The 10,644-nt window shown below is 36.6% G+C and overlaps 3 protein-coding genes across 4 annotated transcripts in view; 1 reads left to right on the top strand and 2 right to left on the bottom strand.

Annotated features, from left to right (window-relative positions):
• LOC105166102 (transcription initiation factor IIF subunit beta) overlaps positions 1-2,127 on the bottom strand; it is a 4,043-nt gene extending 1,916 nt beyond the window's left edge. Inside the window, exons 1-3 of one of the 2 annotated variants that reach the window (XM_020695426.1) lie at positions 1,799-2,127; positions 1,566-1,674; positions 24-154 (exon numbers count right to left, since the gene is read on the bottom strand). In XM_020695426.1, the coding sequence (XP_020551085.1) occupies positions 24-154; positions 1,566-1,674; positions 1,799-2,020 (462 nt within the window). In that variant the 5' untranslated portion in view covers positions 2,021-2,127. The remainder of the gene's footprint in view (positions 1-23; positions 155-1,565; positions 1,675-1,798) is intronic. The other variant, XM_011085330.2, reaches the window with a different exon arrangement.
• On the top strand, positions 5,003-7,795 carry LOC105166101 (cysteine proteinase 15A-like). The gene is made up of 4 exons (XM_011085329.2): positions 5,003-5,510; positions 5,652-5,771; positions 6,893-7,136; positions 7,254-7,795. Exons 1-4 carry the CDS (start codon positions 5,037-5,039, stop codon positions 7,529-7,531), a joined length of 1,116 nt encoding a protein of 371 aa, XP_011083631.1. The 5' UTR covers positions 5,003-5,036; the 3' UTR covers positions 7,532-7,795.
• LOC105166099 (ribonuclease 3-like protein 3) lies at positions 7,718-10,289 on the bottom strand. Its single transcript, XM_011085328.2, has 3 exons — positions 9,653-10,289; positions 9,433-9,576; positions 7,718-8,364 (listed from the first exon to the last, which is right to left on the bottom strand). Exons 1-3 carry the CDS (start codon positions 10,067-10,069, stop codon positions 8,083-8,085), a joined length of 843 nt encoding a protein of 280 aa, XP_011083630.1. The 5' UTR covers positions 10,070-10,289; the 3' UTR covers positions 7,718-8,082.

The following is a 10,644-nucleotide window of genomic DNA, read 5'->3' on the forward strand; positions in this document are numbered from 1 at the left end:
AAGAGAAAAAGTAACTGCGTGACCTGAATTTGTCTTGTCTTGACCATGGATTTATTTGTCCTCTCTCGACACATTTTTCTGTATTCTTCAATGTTAGCGTGATGGGGCTTCATGTCAAATTTGTGTTCCACTTTCCCTTCCATTGCTACTCTTCCTGTAAAAACAGAAAGCTCGATAATAAATAGATATCATTCAAGAAAATACCACTGGTGTTTGCCTCCATTCAACTTGGCCAGAAAGGCAAAAACACCTAGAAAAGGAATAAAAGGGGAACAAAACTTTATTAATAGTAGCAGTCTGGATAAAAGCCATTAAGATAACTACCTCAACAAAGCTAGTCTGAAATATGTAAACTATCAAATTACGGTAGATGATATGGTAAATAATAGATGGCATATATTTATCATTCAGCTAACTTCTGAGGAAGACAAACAAAACTGCATTAATGTCTGCGCAAGTTGTACACACCAAATCGGCGAATTCACAAGGGAAACGTGTCTCTTGGAAAACCATTTTGGCTTCTACCAAATCATTATTAATAAAACCAATAAAGGCCATTAGGGAGCATGTTTTTGCTCATCTTTCTTTATGTAGCATAAAATGTTCGCAACCGAGTTTTACCTTTCTATATATGTAATCATTTTAACTGTCCTTTACTTAATCAGAGAATTAAATAAATGCATCAAGATTAAGTGAGATAAGTGAAAATCCATAACCTTATTGACATTCCAACAGAATGACATATATATCAGACTTGCTCTAACACCCAATCCTTTAAAATTACCAAAGTTAACACTTCGAAGGACATCCCACACCTCCAAACCAGATAAATATGATCATCTGAGGAACGATCACTTTTTCCTCTATCTAACTTAGTTAAGGAACAAAAGGATACTCTTCTCTTTGTTTGGCCAACCAAAGGCGAGCTCTCATGACACAGCTGACGCTACATATAAATGTGCCCCAAAGGACTGTTCACAGAGTTAGAATTCTCCTTCAGAATATTTTGACGTAATCCCTCAGTGATATAAGCATCATAGTATTTCCACAGGGAGCCACCTCAAGGTTGCAATTTCAGGTCCTTCGGCAAGCAAGTAAATCGGTGTTCAGGGGGGCAATTTGGTGTATAAGTTCATCTCGTTTTGACCCATATGCTCAGAGTCAGGGGTGAAATCCACGTGGCATCAGCAACAAAACGATACAAAAGAAATTAATGTGCAGCCATACTATGAAGAAAATTTCAAATCAGATAAGTATCCCTCCTAATTTTGTATAAAACATCTGCACTTACTACCACAGCTTGGTCACACCCTCACACTGTTCATAACAATTTCATATACAGAATGTTATCAAAATCACACTGCCTAAACTTTAAACCAATTGTGCCATTGGTGAACTTGAAGGTAATGGCTCAACAAAGCCAACCGCTTATTCACAGTCTCATAAAATGAGAAGTTAAGAGCAAACGAAAATTCACTACTCAGAGAATTTACACTTAAAGAAAAGGGACAAAGAAAGGATTAAATAGAGGCACATAAAGATAAAGGTAATTCAAGAAAGCTCACCCTGATTTGACTCGGAGAAAACACACATGGGAACGAAATCCTTAAACATGTTGAGCGAGTAACTCTTCGGCATCTGCACCACCTCACTCCCAGCCATCTCCATCGTAAACTAAAGCACATCGATTAACCCAATTATCAGTAATCAAACAATTCAAAATTCAATTTTTATAAACAGAAAAAGTTCATAAAATCACAAGACAAACACAAACAAGCGGCAACACTAACGTCCGCACATAGAGGGAGGAGAAAAGCTGTTTTACTTGGAGCGCTGACGGGTCTTCAGCGCGGAGTGGATCAAGTGAGACGACAACTTTAGCGACGGGTGGTGCCTCGGCTGCAGCGGAGGAGGACTGCCACGCCTTTGAGACAACCGGAGGGCACTTCATAAGCCAAACAGATCGCTCAGCTTTCGCGGTGTCGACGGTGGTGCTATCGTTACCGTAGTCATCCTCCATGGATACGACCTAGTTTGTTCGACGAGTGCTATTGTTCTGTCACTTTGTTTGTTCGGTTGTGTTTACTGTTTCTGACGGTGCGTCGGGGTTTGGTCTGAACTCTGAAGAAAAGAAGAATGGGTTATGACTGAAACGGACCAGGTCTTCTCGGGTCGGGTCGGGTGGTTCCTGCTCTAAGTCTCTATGGGTCTTTTAGCCCAAAGTAATTTCCTAGTTGGGCTATCCAGATGCTTTAGGGGCCCAATTATCTATGTAGCCCAAATAAATCACATCCATCGATTTTTGAAGATGCGACTCTCAAGGGAGATGACATTGGAACTTATATATTTTTTAACTTCTTATTTGCAGATTACGTAGGACATATGATAGCATCACTAGCCTCCCAAACAAAAGGCTTAGGATAGATGCATGGTCCCCTTTCACATACACTGCTTAATGTGTTCGGTTGTCATTCATACTTTTATAATTATACCACAGTTAAGTTATTTTGAAGAAAATAAGTTGGAGATCTACATAAAATACGGAAGTATAAGCTAGACTCCAATGTGTGCATTTTGATTCTCAAGTTAAAAAAGGTTGGGTCAAAGGTAAAAACCAAGAAACTGAAAGACATTAAATAAGGTGGTTAGGTACCTGAAATTTTCATAAACAAGGAGTTTATGTACGGACAATACATGGTATTCGTATGAAATTACGCAACATATCATTGATTCTCAACATTTAGGGATTCTCTTGGACTCGAGCTCAACCCCCTTGGGCCTGATCTGAGTTGGCTCTTTGGGCCAAGCATATTATGCTCAGTTCAAGCTATAAGCTAATTAGCCCACGTTAGCACTAAATGATGAGGTATGTGAATATGAGATATGGTCAATCATCTATTGTATAAAATATTGCATGTTCTAATTCTATACAAACATCATCGTTTTATTTTGAAAATACATTTAATCAATGAAGCCTTAAAATTTATAAATCATTCAAACACATATAAACGGCATCACAAAATCAACTCAATTCTCACAAACTAATTCGAAATTTGGAAATGTTAAAAGATGCATCGAAATACACAATGATTTATTTTGCTATGTATTTTCATAAATAGTTGAAAAATAATAAAAATACACGGAAATGAACTTTCAGCCATTTTAAAAACTTCCCGAAAAAATTGCTCAACATTGCGATTGGATGTGAACATCCATTAATTACTTATTACATTAATATTTGGATATATTGCAACGGACTCTCTTTAAATTTTATCATAATTACAAACATTTTATCATAATTACAAACACTTTTTTATTATTTAAAACATTAACAAACATCTCTCTCTAATTATCAACCATCTAACAAACATCCCTCATAATGAGCTATTACGAATGAGTATTTGTAAGACCGTCATTGTTAATTTCAGAAAAAATATTTATTATTTTTAAATAATAAAAAATTATTTATAAGTATAACAAATCTCATAAAATTCAGTTATTCTTAATATTTTAAGATACCGTCGTTTTCGAGGACTCTAGCTTACACGCTTCACTTAATATATTTACAAGTGTGGATTGGAAATCAAAGGAAGACGTCATTGGTGAAGTGTCATTCAAGATATTTATTCAAATTGCTTCTACATATAAAATTACCAAAATTTAAATAGTCAGAAAGTGGTTGGTGCTGTCCAAATATGGACCTTAAACATCTTGAGGTTGAAGCTTTTGAACTTTGTAGAGTCATGACATTAGTTAATCCATAGAAGGGCATAATTGACATTGTCCTCTTGGTTGATTAACTCTAACATGGAAAATAAAAATTAAACAATCGATTTTTTTTTTCATAAAACAATAAAAAATTATAAGAAAAATAAGATGATGTGGATGAAAAATTTAAAAAATTATAAAAATTTATCCACTTAGTTCCTAAAGAACTCTAAAATTCTTTTAAAAAAAATAAAATTATAATTCATAATTCACTACGATATTTTGATCAATTCATCATTAAAACAAATAAATGAAAACCTAACGAAAACTAACAGATTGGATTATTTTTCTACGGTCATTAAAATTATGGAGTGTTGGTCATTTTCAAATAACAGAGAGGTATTATACCAAATTTCAAAAATTGTTGTAATTCACCCTTATTTGTATGGTGGAATTAAAAGAAATATAAATTTTATATATATTTTACTAGATTATTATCTTTATAGTTAGTGGTCTAACATTTATCACATCACTATTTCTATAATAAAAATGCAATGGGGTCAAATGGAAATTAGTATATAAGATAAAGATGTGTGTATTTCGTAATTGATTCGATCCTATTCAACTCGATCAAACTAGAATAAGAATCATTGATACTTACACCATTCTAGGGCTCTTGGGAGGATACATGGCTCTTTATAATTTTTAATAATTGATCATCTGTAAATACTTGTTGACTCGTTTTGCAAAGTGTACAATGCTTTGAAATTTAATTTTATTATCCCGTTATAATCTTAAGTAAACTCTAACTAAAGTATCAAAAATATTTTGCTATGAGTTGCCTCAACAAATGTAATGATTTTGTTGTAGATCAACCAATTATCAATTCAAGGACGCCATCTCCATTGACATCGAACCTCATCTGATTCAAAATTATTGAGTCACTACTAATATTAATCTGGATCAGATAACTTTGAGGATAAATTAATTTAACAAATGAAATCTTGAATTTAGGATAGAAATAGTAGTATAGCTTTGCATTCTTTATATCATTTTTAGTTTATTGAAAGAAAATTGATAATTTTAAAAGGGATATTATATATGATACCTAACTCAAAACAATAATTTTCCAAACCTTAAAATTACTTATTTAACCTTCCAACTCCCCTGGCCCCAGTATCATCATCATTGTATTCTGGCAGCAGCCGGAACCCACCATAGTAGAGTGCCACGTGTCCTTATCCTAATAGCTCATGCCATCCCTCCCCAGCCAATATAAACAAACTCCCTCACCAGACGAAAATATCTCTCCCTCACTCTCCTCTTCAATGGCTTCTTTCTCTTTACTCTTTCTCTCGTTGACTCTCCTATCCTCTGCTCTCGCCTCCACCGAGAGCTTCATAGAGCAAGTATCCGACGATCCTTTGATCCGTCAGGTCGTATCGGACAGTGTTGAGGCCGTCGATCAGCTGTTGCACGCCGAGCACCATTTCTCGCTGTTCAAAGCCAAGTATGGGAAGACGTACGACACGCAGGAGGAGCACGATTACAGGTTCTCGGTGTTCAAGTCTAATCTGCGCCGGGCGAAGCGCAACCAGCTACTGGACCCCTCCGCCGTCCATGGCGTCACCAGATTCTCAGACTTGACCCCCGACGAGTTCGAAAAGAGCTACTTGGGGCTCCACAAGAGGCGGCTGAAGCTTCCGGTGGATGCGCACAAGGCACCGGATCTGCCGACGAACAATCTACCGACGGACTTTGACTGGCGAGATCACGGAGCCGTTACTGCCGTTAAAGATCAGGTTTGCTTAACTATTTTCTCTTTTTATGTGGAGTTGATATGGAGAATATTTGTACTAAATCGAAAGAGAGAGAGTAATATCTTTCATTGCTTTCGATTTTGATCGGTGATTTTCCCTTTCTTGTCTGTGGTGTTGTGACAGGGATCTTGTGGGTCGTGCTGGTCGTTTAGTACAACTGGATCGCTGGAAGGAGCACACTATCTGGCGACTGGGGAGCTTGTGAGCCTCAGCGAGCAGCAGCTTGTGGACTGTGATCATGAGGTTTGGATTTTTTTAATTTTAGTACAGTATTTTAAATTAGAAGGTAATTTTGATGGCTTGTTAATGTGCAATTGAGGAAACTCATCCATAGAAGAATTCTTTAGAATGCTACTAGAGGTCTTTAAGTTTTCACACCATGGTATGTGTTAGTAGTATTTTCACTATTTAATGCTTCTGTTAGCTAACCACTGATAACCACATTTGGTTTAGTTTCTTATACTTGTGATCCCGTTAGGTTTACTTGGTTGCTATATTCATGTTAGCCATGAAATTCTATCCCGGACCTGACTTGGCTAAATCTAAACCAATTATATGGCAAGTGTAATACACTTTACCACGACATTAGCGTGTGATTGGCATACAGTTTCGAAAAAGTGACCAACACGTAGCAATAGCAAGTTTGATACACTTACTCACTCGGTGACTGGTTTGGTTTGGCCAAATCTGGTCCGGGCAAGAATTTTCCCATGTTAGCCTAGATTAGTGACTTTTCCACTGCTTTAGTCCTTTGAATAGGTTACAAGTACTTGAAAATCGGAAGTTTTCTGTTTTCCTATAGTGGTTCTATCCCTTTTGACATTGTTTTCACCATGGTAGTTTTTATCTGATGCAGCAATAAACGTCTGCTGAGATGTCATTTTCTTATACCCTATAATGTCTTTTATAGAGATTACTTTCTTTATCCGTGTCAGTGTGAATGGCTCTAACAATAAGGTAAATGAGGGAGAAGAATAATCATCACATCTTGTCTGGAACCTAAAGAACTATATCTTAGGTTGCACATTGTTATTTATTATGGCATATATCGATATTCCTGTGGTTTGGCAAGTCGGAGTACTGGGAACTCTTTTGGTGCTATAACTAGTGTGCCCATAGCATATCCTTACTGTTAGCAGTTCCAAGTTCCACCTATATAATGTGTGGAGAAGAAAAATAGTTTTTATGTTTCAGAATAAATGAACACGAAAGAGTAAACGTTTCATTGCGCAGATTCCAATGGCAATGTCTATTGGTGATGCACCATAACGTATTATTAGTCTGTGCCTACGTTCGCCATTTTCACTGAAAGAGCAGTCAATTATGGCCGTGTTTTCATGATGTAATGCTTCTGCCTTTGCCAGTGCGATCCAGAGGAATATGGTTCCTGCGACGCAGGGTGTGATGGCGGACTCATGAACAACGCCTTTGAATACGCACTCAAGGTTGGTGGAGTTCAGAAAGAGAAAGATTATCCTTATACTGGAACTAATGGTGTCTGCAAATTCGACAAAAGCAAAATTGCTGCATCAGTATCAAACTTCAGTGTTGTTTCCATAGACGAAGACCAAATTGCTGCGAATCTGGTTAAGTATGGCCCTCTTGCAGGTACTGATTTCATAAGAAGGATTTCCTTCAGCCCCCGCATTTTCTTTTTTCTTGGGCCATAATAAAACTGAAAATTTGGTTGATCTAAAATCTGATCTTGTTTTCTTCTTCTTCCAGTGGGGATCAATGCAGCTTGGATGCAAACATACATTGGAGGAGTTTCATGCCCGTACATCTGTGGGAAACATTTGGATCACGGTGTTCTTCTAGTGGGATATGGTGCTGCTGGCTATGCTCCTATTCGTTTGAAGGAGAAGCCTTACTGGATCATAAAGAATTCGTGGGGAGAAAACTGGGGAGAGAATGGGTACTACAAGATTTGCAGGGGCCATAATGTGTGTGGGGTGGCGTCAATGGTCTCAACTGTGACTGCAGCGCATGTTACTCCGCAGTGAATTATCTAATGACTACACATCAATGGAGCGTGTGTACTAAGTAGCAGCATATGTGTAGGTCTTGTGTAAATAAGAAACAATCCCTTATGTATTTACAATGCCCAGTAACAGCTCCACAGAGCTCTTTAGGCTTTTTATAAACCATCTTAAATTAGGTAAACTGGGATTCACTTGCCTGTAAGTTCACATATTCTCTTGCATCACATTATGTAACCGATGCATTAGGAGACTCTATCAATGTATTGCTTTGTCATAAGTTGCAAATGTTGATTTATGTACCAAGATTCCGTGTTATGAACTTGATGCTCAGAACACTAGGATTCAAATCAAACGCCGAACCAGAAACACTCGAGACTTCAAATTCTTAGTTTATAGACTCATAATTTGGCAGACAATCCCAAAGAATAGAGGAAGTTGGAGGAAAAGAATTGCCACTAGAAGAACACATTTTCTCCCAACCCAGCATAAATTATCTCACTTTTGCACATACAACATTGGGTTCTTCCTGGTAGATGAACTGAGAAGAGGGTTAGAGACTTATAAGTTTAAGATTAGTGATGATCATCTCTGGTAGTTTGCAGCCTCAACTTTCTTAAAATCTTGTGGTATGCTTCATTCGCCGCCCTGTTGTTAGCAACCACCCTCTTGGCTCTGTACTTTGCTCGTCCCACAAATTCGTCGTCCACAATAAATTCAATCTCCCCTGTTTCTTTCCACAAGTCTCTACTTTCGAGTTTCACTTTGTTCTTGTGGCATATCTCGTAAAGCATTGTGACTGGATGTGTGTGGAGAGTTGATGGAGTGATCATAGGCTGTAGCAAATTCCGGATAATCTGAATCAACGAATACACTGTTGCTTTGTGAGAAACTACCCTTTTCAATTCACACATACAATAACTACCCTACACTATCTATACTATGTGTTACAGAAGAGCACCTCTTTAGCGTCTTTCTTTTCTTTTTATACATGTTTTTTATGTTTAATTTATTATTTTAAAATTTCCATCTAACTTCCCATCTCTATTGTTTTTTTTTTTTCTTTCATCTTTTTTTTTATCACTATCATTTTAAAATTTTGATATTAACTTATTATTTATATATAATTTATTACTTAATAAATATTTTATTTTAAATGGTATTTATAAAAATTGCACACACATAAGGCACGCCACAAATTACTAGTTACTATGAAATGTAAGATAATAATTAGTATAGAAATTTAAAAATATTTATGAATATATAATTATGATCAAAATATTTAAATATAGCATTTTAAAAATTCTACACCCATTGAACGTGCTCAATTGCTAATCCAAATACATCGTAACCTTGTAGTATGTATATGTATATACCAAATAAAAATCCTAAGCATGTGCACCCCAAGTCACATATGACTGAGCTAGTCTACACGCATTCATATAATTATCTAATTCATACAAAAAATCATAGTTAATATTCATTACCAAAGTCTTGACGAACGTAGGAAGACTCAAAAGCGCAGTTCAAAAATGCACACTTGAGCGGTCCTCTTCTCAGGCAATGATGAAATCAATCAAATATATGAAAATATGCTCTTAATTATATTCTAAGCTTATACCATTGATATTTCGGGACAAATAATATTTTTTTATTTCATAAATTAGGAGCTAATTTTTAAATTATAAGAAATCAATACATTTACATGTTAAAAATTTTCTAATATTAATTAGGTTGCTCATACAATTGATGGATACGAATACTTCATATGTCTATGCATCTTTTTTTATTTATATAAATAAAAATTTTAACATGAGATTCATAAAACGTGGGGCATGATATATACATTCTTAATGAGAATGTGAAAGCAAGAATTCATTCAAGAAAAGAGTAGATAAGGTAGAATTTAATTTTGAGAAAGAAACCTTGCAAGTTGTGTCCATGGAGTTAGAGTCAACATAAACCGCTCCCACCAATGATTCAACAATATCTGCAAGGGTTTTTGGTGCATCAACTAGTCCTGAAGAATGCACTGGATATTCCACAATCGCCTCTTCAAACTCTTTTATCTGTTCATTCAAACATCACCCATCACATCACTCAGTAGAGAGAGAAAGAAGAGAGACAGAAAATTATTCTAATTACTTGTCCACCAAGAAGAGGCTTCTTGTGACGTAGAAACGTGTGCAACCGGTACTTCATCGCCACGCGCGCCAGCTTCTCGTTGTCAACGTTTGCGGCTCGGAGCTTCGTGAGCTGCCCCGGCGCCAAATCCGGGTACATCGCGAAATGCTCCTTCGCCATGAAGAATCCGAGCACCGCATCCCCCATGTACTCCAGCCTCTCGTACGACGCCGTCGAGGTCTTGTCCTGGTCCAAGTACGAGTAATGGGTAAACGCTTGTCGCAGCAAACTAGGGTTTCTGAACTCGTACCCGATGATTCCTTTTATTTCCTCCACCAGATTATCCCATGACGATGATTTCTCCGCGATTTCTTCTTCTCCGTGATGCTCAATACCAAGCTCTTGCAATCGAAGACAGGGGTCAAGTTGATGATCCATGGCTGCTGATGATCCGGAGAGGGAATTTTCTGCTGTTTTTGCGTGTATTGCGATGATCAATCTGATGTGTGTGTATATATATATATATATTTGAGAGAGGTGATGATGATGGGGAGTTTGTTTCCTAGTGAAATAGGATAGGCCTATGAATGTTATAGGAGTACACGAACTTGATTTTTGTCAATGGTAAGAGGATTAGAATATGTGGAGTATTTAAAGAGTATGATTTGGTTAATTGATTGAAAAATGGTTTCCTTGTTGGAGTGGATGCTCCCCAAGACATTCTAATTTCTCAATTTTCTGATTTTTATTTATTTTTTTTATTTTAAAATTATACACATATAAGTTCATTTTGTAAAGAATAAATTATATTGACATTTCTTAAGGCGCCTTACAATTCTAATGGCATTTTGTTGCACGAGATATTGTTCAATCTGTGCTCGTATGAACCTCATAGTTTTGTCACACTTCGCTAAGAAAAGGTCTTAGAGCATATAAACCGCTCAAACTCATTGTTTGTTATCAGTGAGACAATTACCTACATTATTAACCTTTTAAACGAGGGCTTTAGGACG

Source organism: Sesamum indicum, linkage group LG7 (assembly GCF_000512975.1).
Source record: "Sesamum indicum cultivar Zhongzhi No. 13 linkage group LG7, S_indicum_v1.0, whole genome shotgun sequence".
In the NCBI taxonomy this organism is placed as follows: domain Eukaryota; kingdom Viridiplantae; phylum Streptophyta; class Magnoliopsida; order Lamiales; family Pedaliaceae; genus Sesamum; species Sesamum indicum.